This window comes from Eurytemora carolleeae, unplaced genomic scaffold, assembly GCF_000591075.1.
Source record: "Eurytemora carolleeae unplaced genomic scaffold, Eaff_2.0 scaffold781, whole genome shotgun sequence".
NCBI classification, from domain to species: Eukaryota; Metazoa; Arthropoda; class Copepoda; order Calanoida; family Temoridae; genus Eurytemora; species Eurytemora carolleeae.
In genome coordinates, this window is record NW_019396686.1 from 25,751 (window position 1) to 45,348 (window position 19,598).

Sequence of the window (19,598 nt, forward strand, 5' to 3'; positions counted from 1 at the left end):
TGTGGTAAAACTTTAAGGGGGCGGGTCCCAGCCTGAATTGTGTTAAAACGTTAAGGGGGCGGGTCCCAGCCGGAATTGTGTTGAAACGTTAAAGGGGGCGGGTCCCAGCCGGAATTGTGTTAAAACGTTAAGGGGGCGGGTCCCAGCCGGAATTGTGTTAAAACGTTAAGGGGGGCGGGTCCCAGCCGGAATTGTGTTAAAACGACTATAATACTTATTTCTTAAATAAATTCTCATTTAGTCTGAAATAAAATCACCTAAACATAAAACCAGATAAATCACTTATCTATAAATAACTACTTTTTATCTAAATTTTGAATTCTGTTCTTGTTTCTAACATTTTGATAACTAATTCTAAAATTGTTTTATATTCTATCTGCGTTTTATGTAAATATATTTTTTAAGTAAATACTTTTTAAACCAATAATTAATGAGAAATGTAAACCAATATTTAAGGGGGACTACGCTGAATAAAAAAATCATTTAGATTAAAAGGAATTGAGTTTTTCTTTGCCACAATCTCTGATTTTCTAATCTTTATATCTTTTCAACCCAATGTCGTAGACTTTAGATATTTCAAACTATGAATTCTGTCAGATCAAATAATCTTAGTTTAAAATATCAAATCTTTACTCTGTCAGGTTTAAAAGATAAAGGGATTAGAAAATTTGAATTTGTGGCAAAGATTCAATGTGTTTTCAATTAAATTTCTAAGTCTTATATCTTTGCAACCTGAAGTCTTAGTCCTTAGATTTTGTCTGGAGCAAATATACAAAGGAATTGATTTTTTGTCACAAACTCTTATCCCTATATCTTTGCATTTTAATGTCGGATACCTTAGATATTTCAAACTATGAATCATTTTAGATCAAATAATGATAGTTAGAAATATCAAAGGTTTACACCATTAGGTTGAAAAGCTATGGCGACTGTAAAATCATGATTTGTGGCAAAAACTCAGTTCCTTTGAAGTTTTATGTTATCATGGGATTTGAGGCAGATAATCTTTTTTAACCTTGTTTCTCATGCCCAGGGGGGAGGGGAGGGGCGTAGCCCCCCCCCCTCCTAAGTTTGCTAAAACAACTGTGCCTGAAATGTCTGAAGATGTATTGTTTAGCTGTACTCTGCACCTGCTCCCTTCAACAGTAAAGATGGAGGAATAAAAAATTGACAGGTTTACCCAGCATCTCTTATATTGATGAAACAAAAAACTTTTAACACACAAAGAATTTTCAGTAATATTGTATCGAAACTTATTTCTGTAAAACAAAACTTCTTTTTGTTCAGATTAACCTCCTTTATCTCTTTAGAGGATAAATGATTGTTTTAGATTGATTGATTAATGTAAAATAGAACAATATGCTTTGTAATTCCTGTTTCAAAATTGAAAATTATTTATATTTATCTATATATTAAGTAGTAATCTCTGTTTGTTTCAGTGTCCGATCAAAACCCAGGAACCCTTTGGCCGATTAGCCTAAAATTTTAATCTGTTAACCTGAACATACCTAGATATATTACGTTGTACGGGTACATTGTCTGTAAATCTAAATGCGGTCATTATTAACTATGCAAAACTTGTAATGCGATTAACCTAGCTTAGCTTTGTCCGTAAATATGTCTAACCTGTATTGTGATTAGCTTAACTACGCTTATATATATATACAAAAATCTTGTAAATGTACATTAAATTAACCTATAACATAGATATCATAATTCACGTCAGTTGGAATAGACTCCGCTTTGATTACGGAGAGTAATTCTTCTTAGTTAGAGAACAAGAAGCGTCCTGAATTACTCTCTTGAAATCTAGAACTAGATTGGGAATTACTTTGAGAATACAAACGGAGTCGTATCTGGACAGATTGATATTGGCTATGGTATTCGTGTGAACCTTGAGTTCCTGATTTAGTTGTATCTTGTAAGATATTGATATTGGCTTTATTATTCCTGTGAACCTTAAGTTCCTAGATTGAGATGACCTGGTTGATACAGGTCTGTCTTGTCTGTCTTGTTTGTCTTGTCTGTCTTGTCTGTCTTGTCTGTCTTGTCTATCTTGTCTATCTTGTCTATCTTGTCTATCCTGTCTATCTTGTCTATTTTGTCTGTCTTGATTATCTTGTCTATCTTGTCTATTTTGTCTGTCTTGATTATCTTGCTTATCTTGTCTATCTTGTCTGTGAATTTTAAATTTAAAAGAATTTCATTTTCTGACCCGGGTAAGTTAACCCAGATACCAGTGAAACGTAAAATTGGACAGAAAATTCGGTTTGCATAGTATTATTACTTTAGAACAATTCTAAGAAGAAGAGTGGTAGACTGGATGGGGGGGGGACAGAACCGATTTTTTTATATTCTTATGTTGTTTTTTGTTTGATAAAGATATGATCTATATAATTTTGTACTTTCTTGTAATATGTTCGACATTTGTTGTCCAGTTTGTCAAGAAAGTATTATTTTTTTTCGGACTTCTCAAAGGCGATTGCTTCATGAAAAATTAAAAAATGTAAACCAAAAATAAAGACAATTTACAAATCATTGGTATTTTCTCATTGTTATCCAAATGCATCATTGAGTAAGAAAAATGCTGTTTAGGAAAATTATCCATTGAGATGTTGCAATCTTCTGCAATATAATAGCTTGGACAATTTCTAATTGAAACGATTCCTATTTTGGGTTAGTTATTAAAAACAATGCTGAACTGAACCCTATTTACAGACTTTTTTAAACCAAAATAGGAAAGGGCTGTACAACAAAATATGCATTTTTAGTAAAAAAAACTTAAAGTATTAAAAATAGCATGATGGGATCAGATACAGAGCGTCCCATATCATATTAGATTATCTCCAAGCTTAAACGCCAAAATACAACCATAATACTAAAAAAAACTAGTATTTTCCGCAAGAAAATTCTTATATTAGCCTTATTCAAATGTTCAAAATAATTCATTCTTCTTAAATTTTCTGATTAGTCCCGAAAATCATAATTTAGACCGACTAACGATCTAATATGATGTGGGACACCCTGTATATATCACTACAGTGTATCTTTTAAGTCTGATTATGGTTTAAAGGAGAAAGATTTTTTATTTTCTTCTTGTTCAAATGTCAAATTTATCATAGTTACAAAATTACAATTGACAATGTTCTCTATGATCACAAATCTTAACCTTTTCCATTTCCAGCAGGAGCAGTAGTATTAATAGTAGAAGTAACAGTAACAGTATCAGATTTTGTAGTACTCTCTGTAGGTATTGTAGTGCCGTTTACTGCAGCAGTAGTACCATTAACAACAGCAGTAGTACCGTTAACAACAGCAGTAGTAACCTCTTGAGGTTTGGCTGTTGTTGTAATCCTGGGGACAGCTGCTGACATCTGCATGCCCTCTCTAGAATTAGTTGTTAAAGTTAAAGGTTAAGTAATTGATCAATATTAAAAGAGGTATAATAAGGCTTAACCCGGATCAAAATCAAAACTGATTGGTATCAATTGGTGTCAATCTCATGTTTTGATAAAAAAAACTGTAGCTAAAAGTCGTATTCTTTGGTCGTATGCCAATTTCAGAGTTTTCTAGTTATCACTGTATAAAATGTTTTTTTGCTGAGAGCAGAGAAGTTTTTTGCATTCTTAAATTTAAGTTTAATGATTGATATGTAATAGTGTTATTTAATTTGTATTTTTGATAAGATAATGTCTAATTAAATTGATTACACTCTTAATATCGAAAAAAATACATGTTTTACTTAATAAAGATTTTATTTCATTAATTTCTTATCAGATACCTAGGGCTGGTGCAGTCATTATTAACGGGGAACTGTTTTTTTAATTAACAAACGGGTTTTCACATAACTTTTAATTAAATATATACTTTTTTCGGGGGAATATTTAATATCTTAAAAGTTAAGGTTATGCTAACGACCTTATAATATTAAATTATCAACCATCATTAACGACATAAGATTTAATAATCTGGAGACTTTATTGAGATAATCGTTAATTAAAAAATAATGGGAACGATTTTGTAAGAAACAAATTATTTTTAAAACGGTTATTTATCAATTCTAAATTTTTATTTCATTTTCCCAAACATACATTTTATAATTTGATGTAAATAATGAAAACTTTTGATAAAATAACTTACTGGTTTACAACATAATAGGTCAATCCAAATCCTTGGTCATCTTTCATAATATTTCCAGCATCAGACCTTATAATTGTCAACCATTAACCATGATACATGTAAATTCGTCTTTAACTTAGAACCCCCTCTCGGAGACACTAAAATCCAAACCAAATAATTTTAGGCTCCGGTCCTTTGTTCTCGACCATCGGAGTGTAAATATCTTAAAACATTGTGAATCCATGCCATTTTCAAAAGTTAAACAAAGAATATTTTCACATAAAGAATTAGTGACTTTCGTTAATAATTAATTGTCATTCTTTTCAGAAGTTTAAAAAACGTATTAGGACTGTCCGACGACTTAACCCTTAACATCCCAAAATAGATCGTAAGAATCTTTTCATTATAAACAATTCATTGTAACGATTTATATGTTATTATTTATATAATTTTTTTCAGGAAATAAAGAGTTTTCTTCATTATCGGTTTTGATTTGAGGTTTATACTGTTGTCTATCTGTTCATTATTGAGAATCTTGCTGCTATACGACAATAATAATATGTCATTCACAGATGGATATTTATCTGAACTACTGCCTTTTCAACTATTGGTCCTGTAGTTTAAATTAACATAATATTTGCTCAATCATTTGAACTATTTTCTTTGAACATAAGCAGCAGGGGGGAGTTCAAATGAACATTTGAACTGCTCACGTGCAGTAGTTCAAACGACCAATAGTTCAAACAATTAATAGTTCAAACAGGATAGCACCTTCATTAGCAGTATTATCATAAAATAAAATAAAAACATTGAATGATAATAAAACAAGACATTCGCATATATCTATGTTGTCTATAGCCGGCCAAACGTCCGGACCGATCGGGCTGAAATTTTGTGTGGACACGGGTGGCCTGGGGGTGTAGTAGGATAAACAAATTTGAATTTTTTTTTCAACATTTTTTTCCCACAGGCAATAAAACAAGACATTCGTATATATATGTTGCCTATAACCGGCCAAACGGCTGGACCGATTGGGCTGTAATTTTTTGCGGACACTGATGGGTGGCCAGGGGTTTTATAGGCTAAACAAAGTTAGAAAATTTGTGTTTTTCAAAAATTAATTTTTTTTTTCAAAATCGTAATGTTTTTTTCTATTTTTTTAATTCCTTAGGCAACGCCGGGCCATTCAGCCTGTGATTATATATTTTTATTAACAATAGTAATTTAATTTAGATATTTACTTTTATTTGTAAACATTATTTCAGTCAAAAACTCATTGACGATCAAGAAACATCAAACAATTAGTTAGAGTTAAAAGTCATGGAATATGGGGTTTTAGCTGTGACTTTAAGTACTCTTAGCATTTCCCAAATGTGGTCTGTTTTTATTGTGCTATTAATATTAATGTAGATATGATTCTTAATTTTGTTCAGATTTCGACAATCTTTTTGTAAAAAATTTAAATCCGACGAATTTCTCAAAATCTTTAATATGTTGACAGCATGAAAAAAGGCAGAGCGGCACATTTTGGAAATCCCTGAACTAGGTAAATTTTGTTGTTATTTTTTCAAGAATCATTCATGTAAAGAAAAGATTGACAGCTAAATATATCAACTAAATCCAAATGTCGAAGACGATCTTTTCACTGTCATGTTTCGTGGGACTCGAAACCTATTATAGGGAAAGTTTTTAACTTAAGACGACATTTCATGACGTTGAAAGGATTTTAAGAAAAGGCAGAATAGTTGAGAATCTTTGCTTATTCTTTATATATCTTAAGCCTTAATATGAATACAACATTTAAACATTTTGGAAATTTCATAAAAAACAATAAAAAGCATATTTTTTAAGTCAAGTTATTTACAATTGACCAGTGGGCTTTATAAATTATATACCACACAAAGTTAGGGACCAATCGGTTTAGTCGATATTTTTAAATGGAAAAACGAACGGATCAATTTCAAACGACAGTACAATAAACAATGTATCGAATAAGTTTTGGTTATTAATTTTGAACATATATTTGAATCTTTTTTTAGAATCTTTTCTCCTCTTGACGACAGATCTAAAAAAACAATTTGTTAAATTTCTCTTGAAAATTTATTTTGGGATGTATGCAGCAGTAACAAGGAATACAATTGACAGAACTTATCTCTTTTTTTTAAATAAAAATGACGCTATCTTCTTTAATCTTACGCATAAATGCTGTTGACCAAGGCACATAATCTTAAACTAAAAAGGTTCTATCTAAATCGTGTCGACTGCAGTGCCTTAAAAGATGATTACCGTTCCACCATAGTACACAGTGTACTGTCCATGTAGAAAGCTCCACAATTACTTGATAGTTTACAAAGATTAGAACAGATGGCAGTTCCTTCTTCATCAGCAACTTTGACGTTCATATAGGTCTAGAAAATGTATAAGATGTTAGGTATATAGTTTCCCAAAGGATTTTTCCCAAGCGGTAACTTTCCAAGGGAATTCTCCCCAAGTAAAGGCTTCCCAACTACAGTGAAAACGAAAAAACTGTAGAATAGGATGACGACATTAAAACAAGAAGGAAGTGCATTTGATGTTGTTTTAAAGCAAATAGCTTTACTAGTATCTTATTAAATCACTTATTTAGTAAAATCGGTATGTTTACACTGCACAATTGCTGTGTCTCATGCTCATTGGACTATTTAAAGACATAACTTGAGTTTAAAAGTAGACTGCCTATTCCAGAGTTTTCTTGTAGCTATGCAGTTTCCCAAATCTGTCCTAGCCGCAGCGCTAGGCCCTCTAGCCTGTAATACCCCATCGCTCGCCCCTTTGCCCATCCTAACAGCAGCATTTGGCCTCATTTGCAGCCTTAAGCGCCTCCTAAGCCCTAATATAACATTTTACATTTTGGAAGTACAAGCTTGGGAAATTGAACAATTGGGAAATTTTCCATTGGGAAGTCGCCCTTGGAAAACTGCCTCTGGGTAAATACTTGACACCAAATAATTTGCGTCAAATTAAAGTACATCTACTGGAATAAAAAGCAAGGAAGCATATGCAGACACTTTTCTGAAAGGGGGAATCAACCTTTTTTTTACTTTAAAATAATGTCTTATGATTCCTTCCAGAGATCATTGAAAAGTGCAGAACAGTATAATGCATTGTGTAACCAAACATTGCTACTTGTCTCATGTGAGGATGTAAAATCGACACAATAAGAGCTAAAATTGGTAACACAAGTCGGTTCATTGTAAAATTTACATCAAAATGTCTTTTCAAAATTTGACCTTTTTAGATCCAATATAAATCATCCCTGGCCTGGTTATAAACTCAGTCCTTGTCCCAGGGCTTAGGTCGCACACAGACACCTTAACATTTAAAAAAAATCAAAATAATAATAAAAAAATAATTTTTGATTACATTTTTCTGGCTCGCATGAATATATTTGAGCGATTTAGTTGTAAATGATCCTTAACTTGAAAATTAGGCTTTTATGCTTATTTTAAATACATTTTTTCTAATTAATCTGTTTGTCTGTCTTTATCTCAAAAAAAAGTCAAACGGCTGAACTGATCAGGCCCAAGGGAAGGTTTGGTTTGGAAATGTTAAAAAATTAAAAATGTTGCCCCCCAAAATAATGGCAGCTTTAAGAGCAACAGTAGACAGCTAAAGGTATTACTATAAATGGGGCGCGATTGCAAAGCGCCTTAAATGCTTTGTTTGGTTAATAAAGAGATTTGAAAGTTCTAAACTTTGTCTTAAACACGATAATGTAGAAAAATGTTTCCCATTTTCTTTCTTTTCTATAGCTTTATACGTGTGCTCTGAAACTTCGATTATTGCAAAGTTAAATACGATATTGTATTACTACAGCGTGAGATGCTAAAGGCAATCATGTAATAAAAAATTTAAGGAAAACAATGTCTATGAGAAACTCAAATTTAAAAGTTTCTTTCAAATCTGATTTTCAGCTTTTTTTATGTGTGTCTCTAACATTATAGGAAAATCAGATCAAAATACAAAAGTGATTTGTTAATATTTTAACGAATATCTTACCTGGACTAAACCTAAACATATTAGAAGCAAAGATACAGTCATTTTCAATCTAATTAAAATATATTCGTACAAATCAGAATCACCCCCAAAAGATGAGCCTTCAAAGACGACCGTGCAGAATTAATTATATCTGTTTCCTTAAATTTAGTGTTTCTTGCGGCTTTAAAGCTTCATTCTTTCTGTGGCAAATCATTAAATAAGGCATTGACAGATGAATTTTTCTTCAGTCTTTTTTGTATATGTATATTCTCATGCTTTTAATTTAAAAAAGAAATTAAAATAGATAATTTTAAGGAAAGCTAAAAAATGTGTTACTATAAATTTAAAATGCAATAAACTGATTACTCTTCTCATATACTTCCAAAACTTTAGAATCGTATTACAAGAACTGTCACTAGCAAAAGTCTTAAACTGATTACTCTTCTCACATACTTCCAAAACTTTAGATTCGTATTACAATAATTTTCACTAGCAAAAGTCTTAAACTGATTACTCTTCTCATATACTTCCAAAACTTTAGATTCATATTACAAGAATTTCCACTAGCAAAAGTCTTAAACAAACATTTCTTAGGGAAAAGGAAGCAGCCTACAGTTTTAATACGGTGGTAAGCGATAATATCAATAAAATAAAGACGACTTTTTTATTTAAGTTTTAAGTGTTAACAAGCTTTTTAATAATTACAAGTTTACAAGTAATTAGAAAGAAGACTTTTAAATTGACAGCTTCTCTTTGTTTCCACATTTTTGTGTATCCATGCTGTTTAAAAGCTTGATATAAATCAAAATTCAATTAGAAAGTTGTCTTCATTATATTGATAGTATCGCCTATCACTTATTTTAATGTATGTTCTCGTAAACCTTTGATTTTTAAAAAGTTGCTGTTTGATCCAGAACAAAATCCATAGTTTGAAATATCAACAGTCTTCGACATAAGGTTGAACAATTATAATTATTAGCAAATTAGAGTTTAAGCCAGTATTCAGTTCATTTACAACTAATTTGACGAGGTTTCAAGGTAAGTTACTGATCAACTGTTTTGTAAAATAAGGTTTATATGTTTACTTTGTTGTCTAGTGCACCTGGTGTCCCTGGTGTGTCAACTTTCCTTAACACAACCTCTATACTCATCTAATATTAATGAACCCAATTCCAACATCTCATGCACCTCTGACCCTTTAGTAAAAGTAAATTCAACCTTAAGTCTGACTGCGTCAACCTTGTTGCACCTGCTAGTCCTATCGAGTGTCTACTTTATTTACCCAATGTCCGGGAGATGCAGTACCAACTGGGACTGGAAAGGTTGACCCGGCTCGGAAATTCAAATGTACTACAAGAATACAAGAAACGAGAGAATTTTTTTATCAATTTTTAGATTCATTATTTCTTTAATGAATTTTTGTCATTCGTGATTAAAGGTTACAAAATGTTATTTAAGTAGGTTAAGTGGATAAATAATCTTGAGAATATTTTTGAGAGGCTTGATTTTTTGTCATATATTTATAGATCTAAGGTTACGTATAAGATTCAATTTGAATAGTAAATGTCGAAAAGAAATACTTTTTTTAATTGCTTTCGTGCATTAACAATATACAGGGTCCAATTAAAAAAAACAATGCATTACAGTCGTTTTGGTTAATTTTTTTTTCTGTATTCTCATTAATATAGATTTTACTTCTTGGTTCTATAAAAGATTAAAACACATAATTTGTTCAACGTTACATAAATATGTAAACTAGATGTACGACCAAAGACGACATATTTGCATTTTTTGCTTTATTCCATTTGAACCCCCTAAGGCCTTTACATGGAAAATGAAATAGTTTTAACTGTATTTAAATTTACTTTATGATAGAGCATTCTAAAGTAATGGTGAAAGTGTTAAGTATTTTTGTGATCATTTTGAGACGTCAAAGAATTGAAAATGTCTTGAAAAAGACAAAAATTCAATTTGAGTAGTAATTAAAAAGGCAAATTAACATTGCTCAAAAAGACTGAGAGATTATTTAAAATGACCCCATTTAAAGAATGGAATTTCCTATTCACAACAGTACTCTAAACCTAGTCCATTGTTCAATACTGATAATTTCCTTCTTTTTCTCCTTATTCATTAATTCACTTTCATTGAAAATCGGAATTAAATATAATCAATTTTACGGTAGAAAAAAAGAGAGATATAATCCCTTCATTGGTACTCTGGCAAAGGTTCAAAGGCTACAGTTGTAAATAAAATCAAACCAATAAATTAGGATCACTAAAAAATATTTCTACATGCAGTTCTTTTCAGATCAAATATCTTTTAGCTTTGAGGCTTGAAGTTCAGAAATTAGTTTTTTTCTATTTCTAAAATACTAAATTATTATTGTTTTTCACAATTTTTTTAGACATACTGTAATTTTCCCATAATGATTCGGGCTTTTTTCGGGGTAGGACTGCAATCCTGAGGACGGTCCTTAAAAAACCCAGAAAACACCACATAGTTATTCACCTACAATAAATTATTATTCATATTTTTTATTGAAATTAGTTTTTTCATAAAGTAATTCATTAATTTTGTGGTATAAAAAATTAGAACAACAAAAAAACAATAGTATAAAATACTGACTAAAAATATAACAGTCGCCACGCCGCCTCTTTAGAAAATTTTATTATTATAAAATTTATGGAGGTGCAAAATATATTTCAGCCAATTTTTCGATCGTTAAATTCATTTTATGGTTTCTTGATTTTAAGTCTAAAAATTATTTTTCAAAATCTACAAAAATTTTTACTTTTGTTGCAAAAATGAGATTAAATTTTTTTTTTCCAGTCAAATGGCTTGTTTTTTCATGGTGTTTCTAATTCCAAAATTTGTATTTCATCGTATTCTTAATTAATTAGGGTAACAGAGCTGAAAACTTTAGAATGATGGATATCCAAGAAAGAAGATAAAAATTTAACCAATCAGCGTGTCATGTTAAGATGTACTCTTTAACTTTTAAAAAACCGGTTTTGTTTTCTGGTGTTGATGGTGTAATATCAATTGAACTAAACATCGATTAAACGAACATAAGTTTTGGATTAATGTTTATTAAGACTAACGTTCAAAATGACAATAGTCCTCAAATATGTTTTTTAATAATTTCATACTAACATGATTAAATTTATATTTGTTTAAATGCTCTAAAAGCCGGCTTGTGAACAGCTGACTTTAATTTAATCGGATATTAGTCCAATCGATATAGCATCTCATTCCGTCAAATGTTATCAAACAACATTTTTATACAGTAGAAATATCCCAAAAGAGGATTATAAGAAGAAAATCAAAAGTGTGTACATTGGATAATCAGATTAAGCAAGATCGTGATTAAGGATATCTAATAGTTTTCAGCTAAGTCTTATTATCTGACCTGAGGTATACTATTCACCAGACCATAGTGCTTCTTCAGAAAGGAAATAAACTTTATACTTGGTCTATCAATTGCCATATACCTAAACAAATATACCGGAAATAAACTTTATGCTTGGTCTATCAATTGCCATATACTTAAACAAATATATCTAAGTAAATGCACTGTATTATAATTGTACACTTTGAAATACCAAAAATCTAGTCCAGAGAATTTTGGGTACTACTGTACGTTAGAATACATATAGGATGTATTACAGAGAATTTTGGGTACTGCTGTACATTAGAATACATATAGGATGTAATACAGAAAATTTTGGGTACTGCTGTATATTAGAATAAGCATATGATGTAATACAGAGAATTTTGGGTACTGCTGTACATTAGAATACATATAGGATGTATTACAGAGAATTTTGGATACTGCTGTACATTAGAATACATATAGGATGTATTACAGAGAATTTTGGGTACTGCTGTACATTAGAATACATATAGGATGTATTACAGAGAATTTTGGGTACTACTGTACATTAGAATACATATAGGATGTATTACAGAGCATTTTGGGTACTGCTGTACATTAAAGAATACCTATAGGATGTATTACACTGTACACTAGTTTATAAAATACATAAAGGATGTATTACAGAGAATTATAAAGACTACTATATTCTATAGAATATTTAGGATTTAATATTAGTATCACTGTAAACTAGTTTATAAAATACATAAAGGATGTATTACAGTGAATTATAAAGACTACTATATTCTATAGAACAAATAGGATTTAATATTAGGATCACTGTAAATTATGAAATGTTCAAGGTACAGTTAAACCCAGAACTCAGAGACAAAAAAGAATTTATAAAATATCATCCTGAAAATTTTTCAATGGGTTGTATACTTGTTTTACCTTAATCTCAGTAATAGTATAAGTATATAAATAGCCATGTATTATGCGGAAACAGTCTTAAAGATCTCCTTATAATTATTTTGTTAAAAAACTAAATATCTCCAGTATTAGAAAACGACATTTTAAAAGCTCTTTCCGATCCATGTCTCTAAAGTTTTGGGTTAAACTGTACATTCCAGAGTATTTTGGGTATCCCTGTACACTACCTAGGATGTGTCCCTTCTTTATACAGCATATATTCAAACAGCTTCTTCCCACAACCACTTCGCTGTCGCCGTTCTTAAATATCAACAAATAGAAAAATACAACAATTGAGAAAACAAAAGTAGCAAAAAAGGCATTTTTTTGTTTACAGCTTCATTACAGTAATCTAGATTATAGATAACCTTCTTTCCAATTAAACCCCTTCAACATAACGTTATTAACACTGAAAGAAAGAAATGCTAACCAACATTATTGCAGTCAGTTTCAAGATAGTTTTGAAAGTGGAGCTGCAAAATTATGTTTATGAAAAAAGAGGAAAAAATCAGCCCTCAAAATACTAAAATCTAAACTTTCAAGGGTCAATGTATAAATTGCCAAATATAATCTACAAGGATACTTTTTCTTATTTACTAAAAACCTTGTTGTAATCCAGTGTTTGCGATCCATTTGATTTTTAATGCGTTGGAAAAAATCATTAATTTTTGATAATCTCTTTTTTGAACACTTCAGATTTAGGTTTTGAGAGCAAAGATTTTTTTCAGTCTTTGTTCATATTTTGACCCTTGGATATGGATCCTTGGATTCGCATATTTTTGGCATTGGATTCTAGGCAGTTGTAATCTCAAACCTTCCACGTAGAAATCCAGAACACAGTTTGGAATCATCTCTTGTGATTTTCCCTCGCTATCCAAGAGAAACAAGGTCTTGTGCCCGACCTAGAATATATTTTATTTCTTCTCAAAATGAATTTAAAATGAAAGGTCTATTTGAAGGACTATTTAAGGGACTATTTAAGGGACTATTTAAGGGACTATTTAAGGGACTATTTAAGGGACAATTTAAGGGACAATTTAAGGAACTATTTAAGGAACTATTTAAGGGACTATTTAAGGGAATTTAAGTGTCTATTTAAGGGACTATTTAAGGGACTATTTAAGGGACTATTTAAGGAACTATTTAAGGGACTATTTAAGGGACTATTTAAGGGACTATTTAAGGGTCTATTTAAGGGACTATTTAAGGGACTATTCAAGGGACTATTTAAGGAACTATTGAAGAAAATGAAAGTGTATTTTCAAGTGTCAGTGACCCTCCATGCTAAGATACCTAACGGTACCTTGTAACATTTATTTGATCAATAATGTGGAAGATAATCATATTTTTCTAGGTTTAAAAGAGTTAATTAAAATGTGCTTTTGTGCTATAGGAATGTGCAAACCACTATTGTAGAGAATCAAAATTGAAAATAAAAAAATTTCAAATAAAAAAAAAATTGATGTCTAATTCATACTTGAGTATAGACAAAGCTTTAACTAAGATCGTTGTTGATGCGACATTGTCATCTTTTCATGGAGGAGAAATTAAGCTTACAGTCCCTCTAAACTTTGATGGTTAAAAGTCTGAGCGACTGTGTGCATTTAACGCGAATTATTTTTGTATATTCTTTAAATTAAGAAAATTCTTTATTATTATTTATTTGTGTCGAAATTACCTTTAGCAAACCAATGACTGATCCTTTCCCCCCATTGCTGTATTTATCCACAAGAATATATGCTGTTTGTCCCTCTGTTTGACGGAATTTTAAACCTTAATATTCAAATTATTTTTTTAATTAACTTAGACGCGCACTAGCATTAGTTCCAACCAAGGTTGTTTACAAAAGTTTGATACTCTGGATGCGCTCCAATGTACGGACAATGTCGTCTTCATAGCAATGGACACTCAATATAGNGTAAGGATTTTATCCGCTTTTACAATTACGTCCTTTGAGGATTCTGAGTATCTGTTGCTATGAAGACGACATTTCTAATATATTGGAGCGCATCCAGAGTATTTAACCTTATTAAACAACCTTGCCTCCAAGAAACTATTTATTTTTAAAATAGAATTACAATGAAAAATTTAAGGGTCTTTTTATTGCGGATTTTTTAAAACTGGATTATTTAACCCGTTTTGTTAAAAAGAAAAAATGTGAGAAAAAAATTAGTTTGTTAGCCAACTACAGGGATGTACAATAACAAAACACAATTTTGGTACACAAATAAATTTTATATGTCCATTCCTAGAAACGGGCCTGGAGATAATTTATTTAAATCATAGTCATTCATTTTCAGCTGATACCTAATACTACCAGGGGTGTCCCGATAAACATGGGAATTAATAGACGACTTGAATATCGTCTTTGATTTCTGATAATTGATAATGAAATAAAGTGCATCAATAAAAAAATTGAAAATCTAAAGAGCTTTCCAAAATTGTGATCGAGAAGAAGGTGAACAAATGGTAAACCACATTTTGGAAATCCCAAGTCGAGTGTTTTAATTGTGATACTAAAAAAATAATGTTTATGAAATATCCCGATTGGAACAAAGACGATATGAAATTCATTATTTAATTCCCATGTTTCTTGGAACACTCTGTTTTAGGACCAAGCAACCAGCTGCACCTTTTTTAATTTGGCAATTGTGGTTTTATGAAATATAATTTCGTTTTACAACTTTAATTTCAAAACTATATAGTTAAGAATAAAATTGTTATTTAGAAATAAATGTAACCTGATGTAATTTGTTGTTTTAATCCTTGAGCTTTAGAGCTGGCCTCACCCATAGCATCCAGGATTGAGCTAACCTAGAGGAATATAGCGATAACCAGAAAACTGTAGAATAGGAAGACGACATTAAAGCAATGCTGTAGTTCAGTAGGTGTAGTTACAAAGCAAATAGCTTTACTAAATCACTTATTAAGTGAAATGGGTCTGTCAACACTGAAACATTGCTGTGTCTAATGTTTTTGGATTATTCAAAGTCATAACTTGAGTCCTAAAGTTGACTTCCTATTCCAGAGTTTTCTGGTTCTCACTGTAGTATTTAGCTAACCTTGAAAAACAACAATTGTTTAAAGCAATTAGATTTACCAATTGGTTAAAAAAAGTTTAAGTCTTCAGTGTACACATCACAATTGCGGTGTTTCATCATAAAAGTACTATTTGAAATCGATCGTCTTCTTATTCCACAATGTTATGGATTCTTCGGTACAATCTTAAAAACTTAGTTGTTCGTTTATGCCAAAAGGTTTAATTCTAGTGTGATTCTAGTTTCATGTTAATTTATCTTAATTTTCTAATTTTGAAACTGTTGTAGCCCAGTGGCTCAGATCTTTGGTATTTCAAACTATAAATTTGGCTGAATCAAAAGTCATAGCTAGTTTATAATATGAAAAGTTTACAATATAAGGTTTTAAACAAAAATTAATTTTAAAAAAACCATGTGACATGAATTTCTCTTTTATTACGTTTATCCTGTTGACCCGAACGCTTGATTTCGATATTCATTGCAGATATTAGTAATTTGAGAGATCAATAATTGATCTCTACATTTCAGTTATTCCTGGAGGGTACGATCAAGATCAAGCATTGATCTCGACATCCTCAATACAATAGATGTTAGGTACTTTCCCAAATACTTTTTTCCATGTGGCAACTTCCCAAAAGTATTTTCTCAAGTGGCAATTTTCCAAATGTGCAATTTTCTTAAACCGCATCTTCCCAAGTTAATCGTTTTTAAAAACTATCAAAATAGCGATCGTATTTCGTTTCGTTTTAATTATTGTCTTATTGTCTTTCATGGAAAAAAACGCGTGGTTTTGATAACAAAACAAGTTTTGAAATTTCCAAAAACGAGAAACTATCGTTTTTTTAAACCATCGTTTTTTTAACAATCGTTTTAGAAAAAATATTTTCACTCTGAGTTTTATTACAATTAATTTCAATTCAAATTCAAAATTCAAATTTAAAAAAAAAGATTATTTATTTTAAATGAAAAACGATAGTTTTCGAAAAAATCGCTCTTAAAAAACGATATTTTAAACAAACGATTGTTACGTTTTTCGTTTCTTACGTCGTTTTCAAAACGAAATGATCATTTTTTTAAAGCGAAAACGATCCATCCCTACCTGCTGCGCCTCAGAAGGCCTAACTTAACCATCGGAAAGTTGACGCTTGCAGGAAATTGCACATTTGGGAAGTTGCCACTAGGAAAATTGTCACTTGGGAAGTCGCCCTTGGGAAATTTGTCTTTGAAAAAGTACGTATAACACCTGTTTATATTGACACACCTGTTGTTGTACAAGGGAATGATTAAGCTCTCCGGAATATCCTTCTGGTATCAGATCAGATCTCACAACTGATATCTCCTCAGAAAACAGCGTATTCACGTTAAACGAGAAATCCATGGCTGCTGTTATCTGTCAATGTAGGCTGTTGACTTTTTCCTGCTGTCTGCTGTTGTATGTTCGCAGTCTGTTGTTGTTTGTCTCTCCGTTGTTGGCTGTTGTCTGTCTCTCCGTTGTCTGCTGCTGTATGTCCGCTGTCTGTTTTTTGTCTGTTTCTCGGCTGTCTATTGTTGTCTGTCTCTCCGCTGTATTCTGTGAGCTGTACCCTGATTTTAAAAGTTGGCTTTCACCAAAAAGATTTCAAATGTTGACATTATTGCACTCAAATTCTGACATTGTTGATTCCATTTTAATTCTCTTCTGAAAAATAAAAAAAAAATATTTAGGATATTGACATAAAGAATATGCTAATTCTTTTGTGAAATTACTTGTACGAGTACAACTTTGTAACTTCGTAGATTATTATATTATTATAAGAAAGCTAATATATTTGGTTGGTTGCATATTGTATACAAAATTTTTTTATCATTCTCAATAACACGGTGGAAAGAGGAGTTATGAATTATGATTTAAGGCATACATTTCAGAATAATGTAAAATTAATTCTTTACTTTAAAGGAAGTGTTCGCGAAAAATAAAAAGGGCATAGGCGTCATGCGATAAAAAAGCGCTTTTTTATCGCATTAAGCCTATACCCCCTTTCATTTTTCGTGAACACTCCCTTTACTATTTATTCTAAATTCCAGAATTTTAATTTTCAGAACAGTCAACCTTTAACATTAAAAAACAATGACAAGATGAAGCATCTATTTCTATTAAGGGGTCCACCTTCAACAGAGTAAATACTGTCCTTATCTGAATATTCTTATCATGTATTGGTCACATTTATCATTTAAATCTCAACTTCAAAATTTGTAAAAATAACGTACAATTTTTTAATACTTTTTATTTATAATACACAGCCCAGTCAAAATATGTAAAATAGCAAATACGAAAAATCGTGAAACGGGTTCTAAAGTGAAGAATAGCTGACTTTTAACCAGAACCTCTACTTTACTCGGGGACCCCCCCCCTCCCCCTCCCAGTTGCGCCTTCACTGAAATAGGATCTATAATTGCAAGGGTTTCTAGGTATATCAAATAATCAAGGAAACATACGAAGAAACGGAAACAGGATGAGAGGAAGAGGGGGGAGAGAGGGGATATAAAACCGGTGAGGGAGGGGGGGGGGGCTGTTTTCTATTTTACTCTATGCTTGGCTAGGTTTTAGCACCATTACTTAGCGCTAATTGCAACTCTTCCAAGTTTGCAAGCATATTTTACTTTAACCCCTTTCGAAATTGATTTGTAATGAAACCACCATTTTTTTATATTTTGCCGACCGACCATTTCAAATTGATATTTTTGTGTATTTCTTCCATCATAATTTCTTATACAAAGCATTGATGTAAAACCGATTAAAACCGATATCATTATTTAAACCATATAAAAGAACTAAACTACTAACACCGTCTCAAACACAAGCCTACAATTGCTGGGAGGAACGATTATTATAAAAAGGGGCGACCCCCCCCCTCTCTGCTATTGTCTTATCCTGTATCTGCTATGTATGACAACTCCTATACCTCATCAAATTCAATGAATTGTTAATTGAACATTTTTCTCATTTTCTGAAACAATTATACTGCGAAAAATATTTGAACCGACTTATTCAAAGCTAGACTTATCTTTGTAACTTATCTGTGACCATTTTGCTTTGTCTACATTTTAAAACACTAATAAAAAGTTTACGGATTTAAAGATACTTTTTCGTGGATTTTCAAAATTTTATGAAAGGCAAATTTTTAAAATTTTGATCGTCCACAAACCTTCCTTGAGGTCATAAAAAGTCCCACAAAAATTTGAGCCCAATCGTTTTAGCCGTTTTGACGTTTATCGGTTACAAAAAATAAACAGACAAGCAAAGTATATATAGGGTGTACCACTAAACATGACAGTTGGTAAATAGTTTAGAATATCTTCTTCCATAATTTGTTAAGTTAATCGTTCTCTAGGAAATTACCCGTAATTTGAAAGAAATCTTTAAATATATCGTTTAGAATTCATATTGAAGATCTCGATGGATTTATACTTAATTAATTGAATATGAATGAATCACTGATGACGAAATAATTATACCTCTGTGCATAAAAATAATTGACAAATTAAAAAATTCAACAATACAATTATACAACTGACGTTAAAATATAGGATGTAATTTTATAGTGTCATTATTCCGGCCGTTTATTGACAAAGTGAATGGAGTTCAGGCTTATTAAAAGGACCCAGCTGTAAACACGGTATATGCAATACTACTGCCTAACAGGGAAAAGCTTAGCAATATTCTCTGCATTTTTTACGCCCACTTCTTTTTTCCAACAACTTTCCACGGTGAATAATGATGGGGGAGGGGGGGGGGGGGGCGAAAACCTTTGAAATAAAACTTGTAGAATAGCATCATCCCTGGTCCGTGCAGAAAGGTTTAGGAAAGGTAACGGTGCGTCAACAAGAGCCATCTATCGGGCAGCAGAGGGTTTAAACTCACCGTAAACCCTCGTAACTGTACGTTAGATCTATCATCTTTATTAGGAACTGATAAAGACACGTTTAGTATGATTTATAACGGTACCCGACTTGTGTCAGAGAAAAATGAGCAAGCTTTACTTTTACATGGAAAATGAAAAATTCATACAATTTCCTTAATTTTCTCTACAGCTAAAATCCGC

General features: G+C 31.3%; 2 protein-coding genes across 2 annotated transcripts; both read right to left on the reverse strand.

Moving 5' to 3' along the window:
- Nucleotides 1-3,060: 3,060 nt before the first annotated feature.
- On the reverse strand, nucleotides 3,061-8,285 carry LOC111707377 (uncharacterized). Its single transcript, XM_023480478.1, has 5 exons — nucleotides 8,158-8,285; nucleotides 7,389-7,469; nucleotides 6,406-6,527; nucleotides 4,141-4,206; nucleotides 3,061-3,387 (listed from the first exon to the last, which is right to left on the reverse strand). The coding sequence occupies exons 1-5, from the start codon at nucleotides 8,197-8,199 to the stop codon at nucleotides 3,165-3,167; spliced, it is 534 nt and encodes a 177-aa protein (XP_023336246.1). The 5' UTR covers nucleotides 8,200-8,285; the 3' UTR covers nucleotides 3,061-3,164.
- Nucleotides 8,286-10,459: 2,174 nt separating this feature from the next.
- On the reverse strand, nucleotides 10,460-17,214 carry LOC111707382 (alpha-tubulin N-acetyltransferase 1). The gene is made up of 7 exons (XM_023480483.1): nucleotides 16,778-17,214; nucleotides 15,220-15,292; nucleotides 14,157-14,251; nucleotides 13,293-13,380; nucleotides 12,667-12,739; nucleotides 11,546-11,627; nucleotides 10,460-10,644 (listed from the first exon to the last, which is right to left on the reverse strand). Exons 1-7 carry the CDS (start codon nucleotides 16,892-16,894, stop codon nucleotides 10,537-10,539), a joined length of 636 nt encoding a protein of 211 aa, XP_023336251.1. The 5' UTR covers nucleotides 16,895-17,214; the 3' UTR covers nucleotides 10,460-10,536.
- Between the last annotated feature and the right edge of the window lie 2,384 nt (nucleotides 17,215-19,598).

What these genes read in the sequence shown, in the direction of transcription:
- LOC111707377 (XM_023480478.1), bottom strand. Translation starts at nt 8,199, where the DNA reads ATGACTGTATCTTTGCTTCTAATATGTTTAGGTTTAGTCCAG. An exon ending in TTTATATTGGATCTAAAAAG is followed by an intron (nt 6,528 to 7,388) that starts GTCAAATTTTGA and finishes TACATTTTCTAG; the next exon opens with ACCTATATGAACGTCAAAGT. An exon ending in CTGTGTACTATGGTGGAACG is followed by an intron (nt 4,207 to 6,405) that starts GTAATCATCTTT and finishes GACAATTATAAG; the next exon opens with GTCTGATGCTGGAAATATTA.
- LOC111707382 (XM_023480483.1), bottom strand. Translation starts at nt 16,894, where the DNA reads ATGGATTTCTCGTTTAACGTGAATACGCTGTTTTCTGAGGAGATATCA. An exon ending in CAGTCATTGGTTTGCTAAAG is followed by an intron (nt 13,381 to 14,156) that starts GTAATTTCGACA and finishes AATATATTCTAG; the next exon opens with GTCGGGCACAAGACCTTGTT. An exon ending in TCTGGATTTCTACGTGGAAG is followed by an intron (nt 12,740 to 13,292) that starts GTTTGAGATTAC and finishes TTGATATTTAAG; the next exon opens with AACGGCGACAGCGAAGTGGT.